Raw genomic sequence first — 23,126 nt, forward strand, 5'->3', positions numbered from 1 at the left:
CTTGGAGGAAAAATAACTGTTCTTCCAATTCTAAAATTCTCTAGGCTCTTCTCCCAACTAAATAGCACACAGAAGTGACATTTTTCATACTGAAGTATCCTAGGAGCTATTCATTAAAATTTGACAGAACTGAATGCATACAACAAGCGATGAGACTCAGTTGCTCTGGAGACAGTCTGGCTCTGACACTCAAGTTCTGCCACACAACAGCTGAGAGAACTCTGGTTAATCACTTAACCTCTCTAAGCCTGAGTTTCTTCATCTAAAAACTGGAGTAAAAGTCATACCTACACCTCTTATGACCATCATGAGGATTAAAACAGATGATGTATGGAAAACTGACAACAGTTTCTGGTGCAGAATAAATGGTTAAAACTCCTACTCTAATATCTACATCATCATCAACAATTAACATTAATGAAAAATTATTCCAAGAAGGTAAAATGAACTTCTGTAAGTATGCCTTACATAATTAAAACTCATCTTGATGGTAATATTTTCATGAATTAAGTTAAAACAAGTTTATAAAAGAAATACATATAGTTAAATGCTTATAGAATGCTATGAAAACAAAAAATTCTCCAAACAATCCTCAATTAATAATGAAATCTTGTGCATAAATCACGTTTTTCAGTTGGTTAAAATTTGTTTTCCAACAGTTACTCTTCAACTGGATCATTCATCTATTACATGGCTTTTAAAATTAAACTTTTATCTTTATGCTATTCAGTCCCTAAATCATGTCCAACTCCTCATGACACAGGAAAGCATGCCAGGCTTCCCTGTCCTTCACTATCTCCTGAAGTTTGCTCAAATTCATGTCAGTTGAGTCAGTGATGCTATCTAACCATCTCATTTATCTTCATATCACATTTTAATCTAAGAAAATAATTATTAGTTTGTTGAAATCTTTATCACTAATAACCTATGAGACACTAGGGTCAAGTAGTAGCTACTAGGGAAAAACTGCAAAACTTACAACATTTTTAAGTCCATTTACAGACATCCACATAGGGTAATGTTTTAAAGGGCCTTTGCCTCTATGTACTTAATATTCCTGTCAATTTTGCTAAAAAAAAAAAATAATAATTTTTTTTTCCTCAAATAGTGCTTTCCAGTCTTAATTAAGAAACTCTTTTAATAAAAATTAACCATAGCCCTAACAAATAAAAGTTAATAATAAAAAAGCACTCACCAAAAAAACAAACAAAAAAAAAGAAACAAAAACAAAACACACAAAAGCAATGACCACTTGGCTTCCCACTTTACACTGTGGGTACTCAAGAGTTTGAAACTCACTGCTCAAGAGTAATTATTATATTTTAATTTTGACAATAAAGATTTCATGTCTGTATCACCCACTAGTTGCCTTTAAGTATTCTGATTAGGAAAGCTGAAAGCTTTAAGTCAAGAGTAAAACTACTCCAATCAAAGATAAAGATGTAAGCCATCATTAGCAGTTCTCATTTTAGCATAAATGTACAGAATTGCACTTACAGGTTAAACTGTAAATAAAGGGCAACTTACCATTATGTTGCATCAAAGCTCATTTGTAAGTCAGTTGCTTCCCATTAAAATACTATAAAATGTCTTACAGTTCCTATGCTGGTCTGTTAAAGTTACTTAACTTTACAATAAAGTACTACCCACCTTTTCTAACCCTGTCCCTATGAAAAAAAAAGAAAAACAATAAAAATTTGGCAGAGTGGAAACACGTCTTCCCAGTTCTAGCCAATATAATAACAAATAACTCCTTACTCCCTCCTACAGAGAGAAGGGAGGGAATAGGGAAAAGATCAGGCGAAGGTTCTAGAAGTAACAGAACACTGCTGCTGCTGCTAAGTCGCCTCAGTCGTGTCTGACTCTGTGCAACCCCATAGACAGCAGCCCACCAGGCTCCCCCGTCCCCGGGATTCTCCAGGTAAGAATACTGGAGTGGTTTGCCATTTCCTTCTCCAATGCATGAAAGTGAAAAGTGAAAGTGAAGTCTCCCAGTCATGTCCAACTCCTAGCGACCCCATGGACTGCAGCTTACCAGGCTCCTCCATCCATGGGATTTTCCAGGCAAGAGTACTGGAGTGGGGTGCCACTGCCTTCTCCAAGGTAGAAAAAGATGGGCCTTTGAGAAAGGGGATCCTGCAACCTCCACTCTTGGCTAGGTCTAGTGGGCCAGAGAAAGAGCTGAAGGTGCCCAATCCCACTAGAAGGGGAGGGGAACCACTAAATGTCTACATTTCCTACAGTGGAGAGGGGGAGAGAGTTCCTTAAGTCCAATGTTTTTGGTTGAGGAACCCTTTTTTCAACAAAATTCACCCTCTTTTACATTTCTTTAAGATTTTATTAAAGGCTTCTTGTATAAGAACAGTATATGCTGATAAAAAAGACATACAGGCATACCTCGAGAGAGATTGTGGGTCAGGTTCCAGACCACAGCAACAAAAGGAACATCACAACAAAGCAAGTCCAAGGAACTTTTTGGCTTCTCAGTGCATATACAAGTTATATTTACTCTACAGTGTAGTGCATTAAGTGTGCAGCAGCACTGTGTTACAAAAAAAATAAGTACATACCTCAATTTAAAATGGGTTGGCCAGAAAGTTCATTCAGGTCCTTCCCTAACATCTTACAAAAAAACCTGAATGAACTTTTTGGCCAACAAGATTTAATTGCTAAAAAATGCTGATCATCATCTGACAATGCAGGACTGCCACAAACTTTCAATTTGTTAAAAAAAAAAAACAACAACAACAATATCTGTGAAAGCATAATAAAACCGAGTAACAAAATGAGGTATGCCTGCATGTGTGCCAGCCAAGAACAATTAATTTCTCACTCTATATCATTAGACAGACCTCCATGAAACTCCCATGAATAAAAATAATTAACAAATTTCTAACCCTCCACTAACCCTTGGAAGGGGAAAATATCCAAATACACTTAAAATGATAAAAGTAAAAACCTTAAAATAGATAAATTATATGTCCCAACAGAGAAAGCTTCACAGAAGTTATCAAGAAAATAATGATATTAAATCATTAAGTTCTGCTTTTTTCCAGCTACAGAATACCACTAACATATTAGATTTGGAGTATGGCTCTATTAACGCAAATTAAGAGTCAAGTCACTGGTCTTTTTCTTCCTCAGAAAGTTATTACTCTTTCACTCACTCCTATACTTTCTTGATCTCCTTTACTTTCACCACTCTTGACCTATAGAAATATCCATAACCTAGTACCACTGAGTTTCTGCTACACTGCCTTCTTCCTCGTACATGAAACAATTTGCTTCTATTAGACATGAATTTGCCTTACTGTACAGCCTTGGATGGAGAGTAAAACCATATTCCAAAAGGAGTTTTGGAATCTAATAATAATAGGGAAGTATACACCAGTACAGCTAAAAGTATAGTTTACTAGTCTAATTAAGAATATCTGCAATTAGAGATTACCATACTGAGTGAGGTAAGTCAGAAAGAGAAAAACAAATACCATACAATAACACTTACATGTGGAATCTAAAACATGATAAAAACAAACCTATCTACGAAAAACGGAAATAAAATCAGGGACAGAGAGAACAGTATGGTGGTTGCCAAGGGGAAGGGGGTGGGAGAGGGCAGGAGTGGTAGTTTGGGATTAGCAGATACAAACTGATATGTCTAGAATGGATAAATAAGGTCCTACCATATAGCACAGGAAACTATATTCAACATCCTGTGACAAACCATATGAAAAAGAATGTATATATATGTATAACTGCGTCACTTTAGCTGTAGAGAAGTAATTAACAAAACATTGTAATTCAACTACACTTCAATAAAAAATAAATTTTAAAAAAGAATATCATATTTTCCTATCTCATTGCCTCAATCTCTTTGATTAGCACAGGAAATTAAGACTAAACTGAGCTTGCTAATGAAGTTCAACAAAGAACATACTGGTCCTTTTTGCCCTCCCCTGAAATCCTCCTTCTCTAATACTCCTAACAAACATGCACACACACTTTTCTCTATCTCTTCTCTTCAGAGAGTATGAATATGTATGTACATATAACGTACAATTAGGATTCACTGTATCCATTTTCACATTTCAGTAACAGCTCCCTCCTCATCTTAAAGAAGACAATAAAACTTATCATATTAGACCTGATTCTTAGGTTACTTTCAATCAAGTTTATATTTTGAGATCCCCTTTGCACCACACTCAACATATTTTTAAAAGAACATTAAAATGACAAAGCCATGCTCAAAAATAATATAAACAGAATAGAAACAAAGTTTAAGCACAATACAATAGTTGCCATTAAAACTGCAAGTTACTCCTATGTTTCAGGTCCCAAAGTGGGTGGAGGCAGCTCTTATCACCAAGAGTACAAAGACTTAAAGTACTTCATTTGATGCAGAGTACTGGAGAAAGGCAACTACTTGAAATCTAGATCTGGGGTAGTACTTCCCAGACCTTGAGGGGAACAAAAAAAAAAAAATGCAACTTTACCAGTACTTTCAGCACCATATGTTCCCTTTTCCCAACGTGAAGAAAGAAAAATTTCTGCCAATTCTTTATACTAGTTAATTCTTAGAAAAGTCAAGAACAGAACACCTTAAGATAAAAAACCAACTTCTAAAACTAAAATTAGTTGAAAGTATGTATTTACTAGATGAAACTTCATTCTTAAGTACAGTGCTATAATTAAAGCAATATCTAATAGTAACCATACTTTCTGGTGAACACAAGTGAAATTTCTAAACTCTGAAACTTGGACAAAAACTCAAGAAAATCTTAACCATGGTAAATACAAAAACAAAAAACATTCAAAATACGACAGCAGAAATTCTCACCTGTGTTTTGACTGCGACCTTTTCCTTCGAGAACGGGATTTTGAGCTAGACCTGGATTTTGAACGAGTGTGAGAACGAGATCGACCGCCTTTTCTTTCATTGCTCTTTCCAGACTCTGGGAGGAAAAAACCACTTTGCAGTGTAAGCTCAGAACAGTTAAAGATCCCAGTTAATAATCAGGCACAAGTGGAATGTACCACATATAGTGCAAGGGGCCTACTCTCTGTACATCCTCCTCCTGTGCAATTATCCTTCAGAAACATCCAAGAAAGTCATTGCATAAACTCGTTGAGTGCAGCCACCCTGCAGCAGTACATATAAACCAGATGATTATAAACAGCTGTTCGTAATATTTTGTTGCTGCCATAATGTACGATTATAACATGTCTGTAATTCCTATGACAGTGATTTTAAATCCTTTTTCCATTTATTTTCCTAGAATTGAAGTTTAAGTTCTGAGTGCTAATTTAGAAAATTTGCTCAAATGTAAACCATCTAGACATTTTTAGGTTCGATTTTTATAGTTAGCAACACAAAAGATTGAAGAGATGTTCCTTTACCTTGCTAAAATAGTCTCTATTTTTCCTAAATTGGGGTCTCTGTTGTCTATTTTTAAAATTAAAACTTTGAAGGAAAATGATATCTGCTTAATCATAACATTTAAAATATATTTATTCTGTCTTTAGTCTCACAAATAATATTTATACTTTGCTTTAGGCAAATCAGTTCTGTACCCTGATTTTGCTATTAAAATACAAAGAACTGATTTAACTCAAGCTAATGTACCTCAATTCAGTATCATGGAAAAAGACATTTGTGCTAAACAGTTCTTCAACCTTTGGTGCTAGTTAAGTCACTTACACTTTCTTGAGTTTCAGTCTTCTTATTGTAAAATGTAGGGACTGAACAGATAATTTCTAAAATTCCTTTCAGTTCTAAGAGTCTATGATCATCAACTATGGCCTTTGTAGCAACGCCGTGGCCTTACCTGGTTCAATAGCTGCTGAGATAAAGGACTGAGCCTCTCGCACTCGCTTCATTACTTCTTCTAACTCCTTAGCTGCAGCCTGAGGTGTCATCTCAGGGGGTTTTACTATTGCATTGTTGGAGTGATTTATTCTAAATTAAAAATATTAGCATATCACAAATACACACCATATTTTACAAAACCTGAAACAATTAACTGCTTATAAGGTACACATATTTACAAATCCGAGGACATCTCAAAAGCACATGAAGAATAATATAGCTAAATATAGAATAACCAAAACCAACCTCAAAACCATGATTCATCTCATTTCCATCTGCCATCATCTCTTGCTAACAAAGGCAAAAGCAAGGGGAAAAATAAAAAGAAAAACTGAACCCTAGCTAACTTCTTTGACAACCTGAACAGACCAGGACAATAGCTTTACCACGCAGTTTAGAATTAAAATAAATTAAAATGGTAACACCAGTATTAAAATGAGTCATTTCTATTCTTATATTATAAAAAACTCTCCCTTCATGGCTAAGAGTAGTTTCTCTGAGGCACATAAATGAATTTGGTTTGTCTCACTTTAGCATGGTGAAAAGACATTCACTAAGAACATCATTTCTTATCCTCTAATAGCAGACTCCTGACCAAACTGCATAGTTAAGATCATTATCTACAGAATTCAAATAAAATTGTCACCTCAATAATCTACATGAAATAGAATTTCTGGTCTTGAGTATCTAAAAGGCTCTATCAATTTTTCAGTTTGTAAACAAGAATGCAGGCAAGCCTTAAAATGTATAAGTTTTAAACATTTCTGAGATTTTGGATTTACCAAAATTCTATATCACTGTAAATTCAATTCATATGTTAGATTGCCCATTAAGTCTAGCATAATAATGCAAAACTAACCTGACTTGTTAGCCTATGGAAAAAGAGCTACAATCAATATGTACAGTAGAAATATGCTAGTATTAAACTAGACCTTATAAACTAGAAAGTAACATGTCTTCAAATGCGACTTTAAAAGCTAAAATGGTAAATATCTCATGTGTTTCATTTATACTTAACACAGTCTTCCTTTCCACAAATTGCCAATTACTATTAAAAAGAAAAAAAAACTTAATTACATAAAAAACACTTTAAAAATTTTCAGAATCATTAAAATTTCTTTGTTTAGTGTTTCTTACTTCAGTGGCCTGTCTCCAAACATAACTCCATTAAAAGCAAGGGCCCTTGGTACAGAATTTTGGTCTGCAAATTCCACAAAAGCAAACCGAGTTGGCTGAGTCTCATCACCTGCCATCCGAACAAACTTCACTTCTCCAACTTGTTTAAAAAATTCAAGTAGCTGATCAGCTGTGGTTGTCTGAAGAAACAAAGTAATAGTTTTAATACAGTATATTCTTCTTTAAAAAAAATCTGGTAAATATTACCTTACCAACTGATATGATTTTTAAAAAAGGTAAAAAGATAAAAGGTCCCAACACTCAATTTCTTCTTATATTAGTTACCTGGGAATTCAAATTGCCAACGTAGACTGTTCTCCTAATTTCATCAATTTTAGAAGGATCCACATTCCCCATCAGTGGTGGCTGTGGTATCTCTCCAAGGGTTGCAATGTTGGGGTCTAGTGCTGCTGCTGGTATAGCTCCCAAACTGCTAAGGGAAACGCCCAGCTATAAAAAATAAACGTAGCACGTAAACTGCCATTCTCAAGAAACCCAAAGAGAGGATATATGTACACATAGAGCTGGTTCATTTTACTGTTCAGTAGAAACACATTACAAAGAAACTACACTCTAATAAAAGTTAATTTAAAAACAAAACAAGCAAACAAACAAACATTCCCAGTCTCTCATCTTAAAGAATACTGATCAACTCAGTAAGACGGGGAAGAGACTAGGGACTCCTAATTTAAGCCAGGTGTGTGTATATATATATATATGTGTGTGTGTGTGTGTGTGTATATATATATAAAAAATAATCTGAATTATTCAGAGTAAGGTCACAGTGGTTTTCAATGTAACAAGAAGTACAATGTATTTCTTAACTATCTGGGTATTTTAACTCTAAACTTAACATTAAAAACAAACAGCGAATTCTTACTTTTTTCTATTAAATGGTAGTTTTAGTGATAGAGAATTCTATTCCTTTCTGTTGACCAATCATGATACAATGATATTAACTGAATAACAGTTACATAGTCACAATAGTAAAAGATCAGTTTTCACAATCATTAGCCAGACAAAAAATAAAAGATAATTACAACTGCAAGCCACAGGGAAGCATGATTAACCTAACAATATAAAATAATTACATACAACTTGGGGGATTAACTAGAGTGATGTTCTAAGTGGAAGTGCGTACATGCACATGTTCTCATCTGTCCAGCCAGTCTGTCTTTTGGTTGGTCCATCTAATCCATTTACATGTAATTATCACTATGTATGATCCTATCTGGCCTTTTACACAGTTCACTATGTATGATCCTACTTGGCCTTTTACACAGTTCATGATGTTCTCATGGCAAGTATACTGGGTGGCTTGTCATTCCCTCCTCCATGCTGAAGCTGAAGCTACAGTATTTTGGTCATCTGACGCACACAGACGACTCACTGGAAAAGTCCCTGATGCTGGGAAAGACCAAGGGCAGAAGAAGAGGGCGTCAGAGGATGAGATGGCAGGATGGCATCACCGATGCAATGAATTGAACTCGGGCAAACTCTGGGAGATGGTGAGGGACAGGGAGGCCAGGTGTGCTGAAGTCCACAGGGTCACAAAGAGTCAGACAGGACTGGGCAAGTGAACAACAACAATGATCCTATTACTATTTTTTTTTTTTTAGCATTTTCTTAACTGTTTTGAATTTATTCTAGTAGGTCTTTTCTTTCTCTTTTGTTTCCTGCCTAGAGAATTTCCTTTAGTATTTATTGTAAACCTGGTTTGGTGGTGCTGAATTCTCTTTTAACTTCTGCTTGTCTGGAAAGCTTTTCGTTTCTCTGTCAAATCTCAATAAGAGTCTTGCTAAGTAAACTATTCTTGGTTATAGGTTCTCCCCTTTCATCACTTTAAATATATCACACCATTCCCTTCTGGCTTGTAAAGGTTTCTATTGAGAAATTAGCTGGTAACTTATGGGAGTTCCATTTTATCTTGTCATTTTTCCTTTACTATTTTATCTTCATTTTTAATTTTTATCATTTTGATTACTATGTGTTTCAGTGTGTTCCTCCCTGAGTTTATCTGCCTGAGACTCTCTCTGCTTCCTGGACTTGGTTGACTACTTCCTTTCCCATCTTAGGGAACTTTCAGCTATTATTTCTTCAAATATTTTCTCAGGTCCTTTCTCTCTCTCCTTCTGGGACCCCGACAGTGAGAATGTTGGTGTATTTAATGTTGTCCCAGAGGCCTCCTAGGTTGTCCTCATGTACTTTCATTTGTTTGGCTATGTTCTGTTCTGTGGCAGTGATTTCCACTACTCTGCCTTTCGGGTCACTTATCCATTCTTCTGCGTCAGTTATCCTATTAATTCCCTCTAGTGTACTGTTCCTCTCGGTGTGTACTTTAGTTCTTCTAGTTTCTTGGGAAACATTTCTTGCATCTTCTCAATCTTTTCTTCCACTCTTTATCCAAGATCCTGGATCATCTTCACTATCATTATTCTAAATTCTTTTTCTGGAAGGCTGCCTATCTCCACTTCATTACCTTGTTTTTCTGGAGTTTTACACTGTCCATTCACGTGAGACAAAACCCCCTGTTTTTTCATCCTGGTTAACCTTCTATGGTGTGGTTTTGGTTCTAGCCACTGAGGTATTGTTCTTGCTGCTTCTGTCTGCCCTCTGGTAGATGAGACTAAGAGGCTTGTATAAGCTTCCTGATGGGAAGAACTGGTGGCGGGAAAAACAGGGACTTGCTCTGGTGGGCAGGGTCATGCTCAGTAAAATTTTAATCCAATTACCTGCCAATGGGGGTGTTCCTCTCTGTCTGTTGTTTAGCCTGAGATGACCCAGCCAAACACGGGCTCTATGGTTGGGTTAATTGTGATGTCCAAGAGGACTTACACCAAAGGGCCCTTTCCAGGACTGCTGCTGCCTGTGTCCCCATCCCCACAGCAAGCCACTGCCAATCCACACCACCATAGCAGACCCTCCAACACGAGCAGGTAGATCTGGTTCAGTCTCCTGTGGGGTCACTGCTCTGTCCCACTGGGTCTTGGCATACACAAGATTTTGTCTCTGCTAAGAGTGGAGTCTGTGTTTCCCCCAGTCCTGTGAAGTCCTGTAATCAAACACCACTGGCCTTCAAAGTCAGATTCCCTGGGGATTCCTAGTCCCTCTGATGGATCCCCTAGCTGGGAAGCCTGACGTGGGACTCAGAACCTTCACAACAGTGGGAGAACCTCTTTGCTATTACTGTTCTCCAGTTTGTGGGCTGCCCACCTGGTGGGTATGGGATTTGATTTTATCATCATTGTGCCCCTCCTACCATCTCATTGTGGCTTCCTGTCTTTGGACGTGGAGTATCTTTTTTTGGTGGGTTCCAGGGCCGCTCCAGTACTCTTGCCTGGAAAATCCCATGGACGGAGGAGCCTGGTAGGCTCCAGTCCATGGGGTCGCTAAGAGTCGGGCATGACTGAGCGACTTCACTTTCGCTTTTCACTTCCATGCATTGGAGAAGGAAATGGCAACCCACTCCAGTATTCTTGCCTAGAGAATCCCAGGGATGGGGAAGCCTGGTGGGCTGCCATCTATGGGGTCGCACAGAATCGGACACGACTGAGGCGACTTAGCAGCAGCAGCAGGGTCCTCCAGTGGATGGTTGTAGCTAGTTGTAATTTTGGTGCTTTTGCAGATGAGTGCATGTTCGTTTACTCTGCCATCCTGAACTGGAAACCCTGTCAATTATTACCTTTTTGCAGTAGTTTTTAGTTCAAACATTAAGAAACATGCTTTAGTGTGAATTTTAACTTGAAAAGATAGATCTGAGAATCTGAAAATGAAACATTCTGCAGAATCATGAGAAGACTTTTTAAGAAACAAAAACACTGCTACTTTCATTTTCACCTGTGCAATTTAAGTCAATTAGGTTAACCAACTATATACTGTTATACTGTTGCAAAACTACTAAAATTTTAACAATACTTTCTAAAGGTGAAACTACTAGTTTGTGAAATCAGTATCACTTAAGCTTGTCATAGCAACCCATGTGTGATCTTTCTAAAACATCAAATCAAGTTTTATCTCTGCTTAAAACTCTTTAGAATAAAATTCAAACTTCTTTCTGTGGCCTAAAGAGCCTTACATAAGCAGTGCCCTTACCTGCCCCTCTAATCTCAAAACAACTACTACTCTACCTCCCTAAACCCCTACCCTGCCATCAAACCATTCTATACCTTGAACACCCAAGTTTTTCTCACTTAGGGCTTTTTACCTGGCATTCTATCTACCCTAAAAAGCTCTTCCCTGAGCTTCTGCTGGCTGAATTCTTCAACCATCAGGTCAGTCATCCTCTCCAAGTTTTCCCTGACCTTATGGAGAGCCACATTTCCTCTCTACTGCATCACTGTTTTTTCCTTCATAGTTATTAACATAATTTGTGGTATCTTGCTGCTAACAGACCTTAGATTTGTTGCTATCATCATTTCAAGTTATCATAACATTGTAGAAAATATCTTTAGTTCAAAACGCATGAATGATCTAGCCTCTTTCCACGTTGCCTCTAATGACACTCCTTTTTCTCCTATCTCATCTCTGATAGTCTAACATTCAGATGATTGAGGGTCACACCTTCAATTTTTTTCCTACTGTGCAAGAGAATTATTATATACAACTAAGCTAAATCACAGATATGAGTCTTACTAGTTCTGCATGCATTTTAAACAGACTTTTCCAGGTATTCCTAGCGGTCCACCCTTTGACTTAGAAATTTCTCCACTGGGACGTATAATTATAGATCTGGAATGGGCTTTTCCAAATCATCTAATTCAACCTCTTTGTTTCTCAAATGTAAAGATCATTCAGTCCTTTTTTCTTTAGAAAACATTTTTTTGTCTCTCTCTTCTTTGCACTATACCATTCTTCAACACTTGTGCCATTTGACATGGTAACCACCAATTACATAGGGCTATCTGAATTTTAATTAAAATTCAGTGCCTCAGTCACACCAATCAAATTTCAACTGCTCAATAGCCAGACGCTGCTAATGGTTTCTATACTGCATAGCAGAGATTCGGACATCTCCATCATAGCAGAAAGATCGACTGGATATAGCTGCTCTGTAACAATACAACTACCCTTCTTCAGATTAGTCTCTATTCTGGCCCTGATCCAAACAACCTAAATATTGGATTAGCCAAAAAGTTTGTTCAGGTTTTTCCGTAAGATGTTATGAAAAACCCACACAAACTATCTGGTCAACCCAATACTTAAGATAGCCCTTTCGGTCTTTGAGGAGATAAAGATGATCTGGACTCCCAATATAAAACTTCTGCCTTCTGACATAGAAACCTCAGCCTCCCTGAAGATAACATAGACTTAATCTTAATCTCCCTATTAAGAAGAAACCTTATGAAAGGTTTCATTCACTGTTATCAAAGAACGAATCTTTTTAATGTCTAGAAAAGAATAAATAAATATTCCAAGGCAGAAATATATTTGGTATATCCAAAAAACAAGGTCAATGTGACTGAAGTAGAGGGGAAACAAGTAGGGAAAAAAGGTCAGAGAAGTAGCCAGGAGCCAAATCACAATGGGCCTCCTTTCCTGTGTTTTATAACTTCATGAAGTAAGTTATATAATAATAGATATCTACAGCGGAATTAAAAGGAATCATTTCTCATCAAAGCAACAAATTAAATAATAAAGACGTATACTGTTGATACACAAACCTAAAAATGTTCAAAACAGCAAGACAGTATGTTCTGAGGAGAAGAGGAAAAAGGACAGTGATTCAGGAATTAATCTTAAAAATGCCAAAACATACCCAAACTCGAATTTCTAAAAAGCCCAATTCAAATGATCAGATTGTTTAAGTAAAAAGCACTTTCCCCCCATGGATCATAACACAGGTCTCCAGTAGAACAATGGCATGTAAAAATCCTAAAATCTTGCACTTCCAAGTTTCAAAAATCACTTCTAAAACTTGGATAAATTAAGTAACTATAATCATAAAGTTTACTGGTTTACTCTTTAATAACCCAGTACCACAAAGCTAAATACAACTTTCAGTTAAAGTGAGTTGTGCATTTTGTCTTGGGTTTATTTTTGCAGAAAAATGACTCTTCTTTTAAAATAAATGACCGGAGTCTTTTATATATACCAAGAACTCAGTAACAGCATGTCTTTTTTTTAACACCACTTGGAAATCACAGAGGAGGCATTAAATTACACTTAGTTAACGAGAAACTATTTTTACCATGTTACATTTTCTCAGTATCAGACAAAAGCTTCTCTGAGATGTTTTTTTCCCATTACCAAGGTAGTAAATTATTTCATATTTTTCAAATGAATTTAGTCCTCCTGAACTGGGAAATACAGGTACCTAGACTCTCCAATTCCTCATGCTATCTACAATGCTGGGTTCCAGAAACTGATTTACTAATGAATAATAAACTTCACTTCTCAAATTTAAATGAATCCCCAATTACTTCATAAGCAATTCCAAAAGGCATTTCAGGTCAGTGACAACATGAGGAAAAAATTAGGCAGACATTTCAATCAAATCCTCACCATTTAAAAAATTGTATTTAAAAAAGAAATAGCGACTTGGCTGGTGGTCCAGTGGTTAAGACTCTGCGCTCCCAATGCAGAGAATCCAGGTTCAGCCCCTGGTTGAGGAACTAAGACGCCACATGCTGGGTGACGCAACCAAAAAATAAATTAATAAAAATAAAATAGAAATAGTTTTCTAAGCTCTTTACAAAAAAAAAAGAACTTTCTAAGCTCTTTACTTAACCGATTACACAGTTAAATGTTCACCCCTTTTAGAAGAGGGTGTATCATCTCATACTTACTGTAGTTAAGGGATTTGGAGTTGGTATGGGAAGCAAGCCTGCACCAGGCATCAGACTTGTCATGGTTGGAGCAGGAGCCAATAAAGAGAGAGCTTTGGCTTCCTCTGGGATTTTACCTGCAGAGGCAAGTTCCAAACATTACAGAAAGCAGAAACACCACACAGCTTTACACTATGATTTTACAATTACCCTTGCACTTAAAAAATAATAATAATAAATGAATCTATCAGATCCATATAAAGAAATAAATAAGAACTTAAGTCTTTCCTTTTACCCTGCTCTACTAGGAAAAATAAAAGTGAGCAAAATCTCAAAGACTAACAATCTCATTAATGGAATATTATTTTAAAAACTGAATAATGTAGACAATTATTTAACACTTTGAGCTATGGGTCACCTGTACTGGAAACTTAATGTTCATGAACCAAACGATATCAAGCATGGACGCTTTTCCAGGACGGTGTTTTCGCGGTGATCGAAAGTTGTGTTACACATGACAACCGTTCGTGTTGGCTGCATCACTAATAGCACACAGAACATCAGATACAGAAAAGAAGAACATTTTTTAAAGTTTAATCCCCAGAAATGGCAAATAACCAAATTAGTCAAAAAAAAGAAAAAGAAAAAAACAAATATGTGCGAATTGAAATTTATTCCCGAGTGTCCCTATCCTGTTAATTTAAACTACCTACTTGTGATGCAAACAATTTTGATAATCTTCCAATAGGCTCTGTTTAATTTCAAATAGACAGAAAAAAACAAAAGCTACTGCATGTAACCAGCTTCAATTGAAAAGGAAGCCTACACCCATTCAGTTAACAAGGCATCTCACCAACAATGTCAGAGATGACCAAAAGAATCCAGTTCCAAAGAATACATATGCCTTGGGAAACTATCATTTTTGAAAATAACTAAAAAAACTTTCCTGAGTCTCAGGAAACTTCTTAAATTACTGACTTTTAGAACCAATTTATGTATACTTATCTGAAGAGGGGTGGTTAATGCCTAAATGTCTTCCTTATAATAAGCAGCTTAAGTGCCTAATAATAATAACAATAACATTAAAATAATTCTAGACACTAAGAAGAAATTCCTACAAGTAAAAAAATGAAAATTCACTCTGAATTAAGTCCATCAATTTGTCACATTTAATTACTGAATTCTAATCAATCGGTTTTGATAAAGACTATGACTTTCATATTTTTTTCTGCTTTCTCTTAACTCTTTGAAAAAGAAAATTTCTAAGAAAAATTGACTATACATAGCAATTTCAGAAGAACTACTCATACATAATTATGTGTTATTTGACCAAACATTTCTATTATGAATTCTTCAAAGTAATTTAAAACACTGTACAAAGTCTCATCAAATTGCAACTAGCATATGGAGTAAATTTTCAAGAAAGCACAACGCTGGGTTTCAGTGGTAAAATTCTACTTAATACAACCAGATGTGCAGGGATAAATCTCTAAAAACACTTACTGAATGCACTTCTAAACGTGGATGGAATTCAAGATGAATTTTAAAATTTGCTTTAAATAGTGGTTATACCTTATTCACAGGAATAGAAAAATTACACTTTCTTAGCTTTAGCAAATGTCTGTCTATTCTAAGTCTATATAACCTTAATTTACTAATTTCAAAAACAAACTCATTTTATTATTTCAGTAAATTCTGCATAAGCACAGATTTTAACATGCATAAAGATTAAAAGGTGGGAGAATCTTACTTGAAGACATCAAATAATAATTTATTTTGTATTTATTAGTTACTAGCATTAAGACATGTATCTGTATACCCACATATATACTATACTATTTACACTGCTATCAAACCTATTTTATCTGTGAAAAGTTAAGTATTCTTTCTTTTTTAAATATCTGTAAAACCTGAACACATCTTGATAAATCAACTGAGATCCTAAGGTACAAATCCTACACTTTACTACCCTAATTCATGCACCTAAAAAACAAAGAATTCCAATTTAGTAATGTCTCAATTTAAGATTACCTGTTGATTAAATAAGAAAAACTATACACACAAAACAGTGCAGAAAGACTATAACAACAAAAAAGGGTATTTAACCTAGGCCAAAAGCTGATTAAAGTCATTCATTCATTTTTGGCTTAAAAATAGTTGTCAGCAGGATATCTGACTCTCACTGACTCTCACAACATAATGAACTATTTCAAGTATTAAGTCTAACTAAAATCACAATATTTATTATTCTTATTACCATTAAAGATAATCTAAAAGTCCCATTGCTTAATTTCCAAGATAAAATTCTACCAAATTTATCCTCCAAATACTATCAGAATGTATAAAAGCATAAAGCAAATTAAGTACTTAGCATTTTTCCCAAACTGTACTCATCAAAGACAACTGAGGAAAACAGTCTCTCTCATGCATCCTAATCTCAGAATCTATTTAGAAATAAGTAATCTCTGAACATTTTTCAACCAAAAATTCAAGCAAAGAAATACACACGCAAGTAAATATTCAACAGTTTCTCAAGTATTCATTCCCCACATAGGCAACTAAAAGTGTTTTGTTTCTAAATCAATGTTCTTTTCTATAATAAATATCATAAAAGTGTAAAGTCTCTTCTTGTTCTCTACCCCCAGATTGTTATAAGAAATTTACTTATTTTCCTTGATGATTGTGTATGCCTAAAATTCTAAGGGAGAAGGATGAAAATTCAAAGTTATTAGTTGGTCTTTATGAGAGTTACAGATGTGGCAGAAAACTGCAAAAATGTTACACTGAGATAAAAAACATGCTCCTAAATAAGAATCTCACCACTGTTTTAGTGTTTCGGGAACAAAATGTAACCAATCCGTTTATAAACACCAACTGAAACTAGCACTGAGCTTCATGAAACTGTATACTAATTTACTGTGAAAACTTATTTTATGTTGAGGATGAGTTCTACTAATCATCTCCCAATATAATTTGCAATGCAATGTTATGAACTCTTAATGGAATACCATTTACAAAGAACTGGAAAACCAGCTCACAAGTTAAAGTGAAAGAGATTTAACAAAACAAAACAAAACAAAAAAAAAGGGACAAAATAAAGAAAAAGAAATGAAATTAAAGTAAAACAATAAAAAACAGAGACAGGGCGTCCATCTTCTGCGGTTCAGACTCCGATCTCATTTCCCCAATGAAGGTTTCACTTGACGGCAGGTTTAGTGGCATGGCAAACAATGCCTAACTCAGGCAAGTGTAACAGGTCTGCCTTGGCCAGTCTAGTCATCTAATAATGCACAAATATCACATAGAGAAAACATACAAAACCAAATTAATAGTCAAAATCCATCTACCAGAAAATGTGGACATAAACTTATGACTGATGATTAGGTTGACACCCTATCTTTGACCTTATCTTTTTCTAAGTGTTAACATTTATAAAAAGAAATCTGAGATGCACGCAACAACAAAAAGAGGTCATATCTGGACGAGTATAATAAAAGTAAAACATTTTATTTTGAAGTGGCATGTTTTATTAACAATACCTAATGCTTAGTATGTATGGAACTATTACACATCCAACATTACTTAAACAGCTTAGGATCTTCTCACGATACTACCGTCTGAATTAAAAACAAACAAAAAAACAACAGCAAATTGAAAGAAACTGAAAAAAAAGTCTTACAACTTTTTTCTATGGTTCTTTCACTTCTTTCATAATGCTGTTTCTATAACTCAAGGAAAGAATACAATCAGTGAAGTAAACAGAAGACTGCTTACAGCAAAGCAGTACATCTCCTCTTACAGAACTTACTCCACTGGAACTCCTTCCTTTGATTTACTTCAAATTTACTTCCCTATCTTTTTTAATACAATACATTATTACTTTGCTTGCAGTGCATAATCAGATCTTTTATTAGCTCACTGTGACATTCTTCAGGTTCTATGAATTCAACTCTGTTGTACTAGTTCAATGAAAAATGTGTATCTGAATGTTTTTCCAATATCAATTTATAGGTTCGTGTTCTAAAATACAACTAAACTGGAATAAAAATATGAATTTTCATGTTCAAAAATAGCGAAATTTTGTCTCAAAATGTTAATACTAAAAATATTCAAATCATTACAATAAATATGCAGTTAATTCTATCAAGTAAAACAGACAAAAAAAGGAACCTCTATATGCCCATAATCTTGAACATTTATAACAAACAATAGTCACTTTTCAAATATTTGAAAAATCCTATGGGAATACAGCAAGGTTCCAGCAGAGCCACACTAACAAAAGTCTTCCTTCCAGTTCAAATAATAAGCTAAAATTACGTAAGATCTGTGCTGCTGGTGGCATAATTTTTTGATACACTTAATATTCCCATTAATAAACCTTCTACTTATTTTTTTCCCATGCAGTTTACTTGGTATGAAATTGGTATGAACTTGGTATGCAAACTAAACCATTACCAGCTCTTTTCTCACCTTGTTCTCCAATTTTAGGGTCGTTGTACACTTACAGATTAGTAGATAAGAATAGATTTAAGCAAATAATTAACTTCAGTTCATTTTTATTCTCCCTACCCTACTCTAATCCCCAAGCATGGGAAAAACACTTTCAAATTTATCTGAAAAACTCCAGAAGGTCCTATTCTGGGACTTCAAAAATAACATCACTGTATCTGACTGTAATGTTTTTGACATCCCAGAACAGGCATTCTGAAATATGCAAAAAAACTTGAAAGTGCAGCAAACTGTTTACTATATACTATTTTAATCTTAGCCTGATTTCTAAAAATGGTTTTAAAACATTACATATGAAAACTCATTAGACTGTTTCAGGTAAAAATTTTATGTTGTAAAACAGTTACCACAAGCCACCAGTGAAAATATATTTTAAAGACATTTAAATTATAATAACCAATTATAAAATCCATGTACATATGCTACAATCAGTGCTCTGAATAAAAGTTAATTACACACCAGAACTTTCAAATTCAGCACAGCCTATTATATGTTAGTGGCTCTGTAAACGTTAAGTTACTAAAAAAAATAAGCATTAATAATAATTAGCTCTTAAAGCAGGTTAAGTCATAAATTAATGAATTACTATAAGGCCTTTGGCCTTGTTACCCCTTCAAACAACTATTTCCTTGATGGATGCTTTGGAAAATTGTTTTCCATTGCTTCTCCTTAATTGCCATCACCACCCCCAACCCTAGCCCCACCCCCTCAACCCACCAGCAAAAGAAGTCAGTAAAATAAATTTCAGTTGCACAGCAAACAATTACAGTGAATAAGAAACAATGGTTGCATTAAAAAAGTAAATTACCTTAAGAAGATACTATAAACCTTAAAATATGAATATTTTTCTTTAACATAATCCACCTAACCCCCACTTAGCAAAATGTGTACACTGTTTTTATTTATAAAATTTCATAACACTGTATACACAAGGGCAAAGGATCACTTACACATTTTAAATAATTTCCTCTACCAATTTAATGTCAGAAAGCTTGCTTTAAACTTGCAAATTAAATACAATAAAGCAAAGTAAACCAAAGAAGGCAAGCAATTAAAAAAAATTTTAATGTCTAGCTATCTCAAATATACATAATAAAGTAACCATTTTAATATATTTTATTATTAGGTAAAATCCTTTCCATCTCCAAATTTCATTCTTATACACACATACCGTATCTACTTGCCAATTTCTAGGAAAGCGAGTGGTAGTAATGGACAGGACAGAGATTAAAATAACTTAAAAAATCATATGAGATACCAACCTTCTGCACAAGGAACAACTATCAGAGCTCTGTCAATAAAAACCGTGTTAGTTAGATGCTGGGCCACACCAACACTTGATGGATCACGAAACTTAACATAACATACTTTGGAAGAAAAAGCAAGAGGTGCGTTGCTGCAAGAGAAAAAGAAAAACAATTGGACTAATAAACATTAGGCTGGTTTTGTCATTTTCATTTACCGTTTCTTTTTTAGATCTTTACATATCTTACATAATCAAGACAGGAATTTCTGCTGCTAAGGCATGAAATACCAGAACGTAGTCTTTTAGATCTTTACATAATCAACACAGGAATTTTTGTTGCTAAGACATGAAATACCAGAACTTAAGTCTTTTCATAGTGATTTGCTGCAAAGACTAAACAGAAATCTAGACAGGCCTATAGCCCTGTTTGTTAAAAATCCGAAACTTAGCACATTCTTAATTTCAGTGAAATGTGAAAATAGCTAACTTAACCCAAGGATGTTTAATTGGTGCATCCACATCAATCAGCAAAATCTCTTTCAGAAAAAAAAGCCCCAACTCTCAAGACTTCAAATTTTGTGACTACTTCCAATCCTCCCTAACATGATTCCTGACATTTAAAATCATTAAAAGCTTCACAAACATCTAAAAACAATCAGATAACCTGGAATTAAAATTAAGTTCTTTTGCATATACTAGACTACTTCAGACTAGGCAGCATTGTGGTTTTCCAGACAAACAATTTTACAAACAAAATTTATATATCTTATAGGCAAAAGAGAATAGATTCTTACAAGTCCTACTAGATTTAATCTAGGCAAGACTACATTAAAAAGAAGCCAGACACAGCACAGATGAAAGCAATTTTTCCATAATATGAATCCATCATGTTAGAGTTCAAAATACACTATATCCTCATAAAGAATCATTTTCTCAACCTACCCATCCTGCTGCTGCTGCTAAGTCGCTTCAGTCATGTCCGACTCTGTGCCACCCCAGAGACGGCAGCCCACCAGGCTTCCCCGTCCCTGGGATTCTCTAGGCAAGAACACTGGAGTGGGTTGCCATTTCCTTCTCCAATGCATGAAAGTGAAAAGTGAAAGTGAAGTCGCTCAGTCGTGTCCGACTAGTAGAGACCCCATGGACTGCAGCCTACCAGGCTCCTCGGTCCATGTGATTTTCCAGGCAAAAGTACTGGAGAGGGGTGCCACTGCCTTCTCGGATAACTGTGTTCAATTAAAATCTGTAATTGTCTTTAGCAAGTGAAAAAAGGCACAACCTAGATATACAGCTAATGTTTAACATAAATGTACAATCCTTCAAAACATTCAATCTGTCACACTAAAAAAGTAAGATCATTTGAAAAATACCAAATATGACTTGGGCAATAACAGTAATTTAGTTGACAAAACAGGTCAAGGAAGTTGACTACAATCAAGATGAGATTTAAAGTCTAATTATCTAATTCCAAATCTCACATAACCTTAATCATTCAGTTAATCAAGAACTTTAAAGCCACTTTAATGTACTAATTTGTAATTCCATAAATATCCATCACTTCTTAAAATTAAAAACTAAACATAGCAAAAAATCCACTTTGATAACGGCTAAATGTAGTTATGATATTAACCAAACACTAAGATAAAATATATCTGCATTTAGAACTTGAAACTATATGTTGATATATTATTATTAACATAACTTAATCAGGCTAATCAAAGCCGCTAAAATAAAAATAAAACTCTACCTCTTTTTCACCCAACTGAATTCAATTCTTTCCCGCCTAAAGCCATCCAATTCGAGCTTCAAGCCAGTCCTTTTCAACCTCCCTCTACTCAACACATAAGTGAAGCACTGTATGGATTTGTCGTGAGATAAACACATCTGTGGGCTTCCCTGGCGGTGCAGTGGTAAAAAACCTGCCTGCCAAAGCAGGAGATATGGGATGCATCCCTGGGTTGGGAAGATACCTGGAGAAGGAAATGACAACCTACTCCAGTATTTTTGCCTGGGAAATCCCATGGGCAGAGGAACATGCTGGGCTATAGTTCATGAGGTCACAGAAGAGTCAATCGTGACTTAACGACTAAACCGCAACAACAAATACACCTGCATCCAGACTTAACTCACCTCTGTATTACCAAATCACCAATTCAGGCCTTCCTAAGAGCTCTGAATTCCCATATCTAAGCGCCTGCTGGAACACTGCATGGTGATGGTCACAGGGCCCACCACGGAACTTATTCTTAAATTCATCATCTTCCTCTATAACAATCCAGCACTTTGTCCTAACTTCATATCTCAGTTAAGGATACTACCACATCACCTAAGTCAGAAATCTGGGAGTTACTAATGTGACCATCATTAGTACTGCTCACCAAATATTTCCAAATTTCCTTCTGGCTACATAATAAAATTCTATTTCTTTTTTTCCTTGAAGTTAGGTATAGCTGTGCAATTTGGTCAATTAAATATGAGCAGAACTGAAATGTATTCCTATTCAGGAGTTTTAAGGGTCATTGCTCCATTCTATCCCTCTGCCACAGTGACCAACAACATCAAAGAGATGGGTGGCTGATACATCAGCTTCATTACCAACCCCTTCAATTTAGTATAAGAAATAATCTTCTGTTTTTATTAAACTACTGAGATTTATGGGTTGTTTCCATCCTTGATCCTTCTTCCTTCTTTTTCATCCAATTGGTCTTTATATCCTATGAAAATGGCCTCCCAAATATTTGTCACATTAATTCTTAAAACTCAACATTTCAAAAACTACGATCATGGCTTCCAGTCCCATCACTTTCTGGCAAATACATGGGGACACAATGGAAACAGTGACAGACTATTTTCTTGGACTCCAAAATCACTGTGGACAGTGACTGCAGCCATGAAATTAAAAGACACTTGCTTCCTGGAAGAAAAGCTATGACAGACCTAGACAGCATATCAAAAAGCAGAGACGTCACTTTGCCGACAAACATTCGTCTAGTCAAAACTATGTTTTTTTCCAATAGTCATGTATGGATGTGAGAGTTGGATTACAAAGAAGGTCAAGCGCCGAAGAATTGATGCTTTCGAACTGTGGTGCTGGAGAAGATGCTTGAGAGTCCCCTGGACAGCAAGGAGATCAAACCAGTCAATCCTAAAGGAAATTAACTCTGAATATTCTTTGGAAGGACTGATGCTGAAGCTCCAATACTCTGGCCACCTGATGCGAAGAGCCGACTCTGGAAAAGACCCCAATGCTGGGAAAGACTGAGGGCAGGAGGCAAAGGGGGGAGACAGAGGGTGAGATGGTTGGATGGCATCACAGACTCAACAGACACGAATCTGAGCAAACTCCGGGAGTAGTCAAGGACAGGGAAGCCTGGTGTGCTGCAGTCCATGGGGCTGCAAAGAGTCAAAATTCTTTCAATACTCTCATTATCAATGCCTTCATTCAAGTCCTTATCATTTCTCACTGGGATTACTAACCAATCACACTGCCTCTAATCTCAATTCTATTTAACAATCTTCCACAAAAGCTGTTAGAATAATCTTTCTAAACCCTAAATTTCTTCAT

At 35.6% G+C, this 23,126-nt stretch overlaps 1 protein-coding gene across 3 annotated transcripts in view; it reads right to left on the minus strand.

Moving 5' to 3' along the window:
* The window catches only part of SREK1 (splicing regulatory glutamic acid and lysine rich protein 1), a 43,746-nt gene that overhangs the window by 13,759 nt on the left and 6,861 nt on the right, over positions 1-23,126 (minus strand). For 2 of the 3 annotated variants that reach the window (XM_068990363.1, XM_068990362.1), the window contains exons 2-7: positions 19,578-19,711; positions 13,828-13,943; positions 7,328-7,492; positions 7,004-7,182; positions 5,826-5,956; positions 4,838-4,952 (exon numbers count right to left, since the gene is read on the minus strand). In XM_068990363.1, the coding sequence (XP_068846464.1) occupies positions 4,838-4,952; positions 5,826-5,956; positions 7,004-7,182; positions 7,328-7,492; positions 13,828-13,943; positions 19,578-19,711 (840 nt within the window). Of the gene's footprint in view, positions 1-4,837; positions 4,953-5,825; positions 5,957-7,003; positions 7,183-7,327; positions 7,493-13,827; positions 13,944-14,224; positions 15,173-19,577; positions 19,712-23,126 lie in introns of those variants that run through there. The other variant, XM_068990364.1, reaches the window with a different exon arrangement.

The sequence above is a fragment of the Capricornis sumatraensis genome, chromosome 18 (assembly GCF_032405125.1).
Source record: "Capricornis sumatraensis isolate serow.1 chromosome 18, serow.2, whole genome shotgun sequence".
Classification (NCBI taxonomy): domain Eukaryota; kingdom Metazoa; phylum Chordata; class Mammalia; order Artiodactyla; family Bovidae; genus Capricornis; species Capricornis sumatraensis.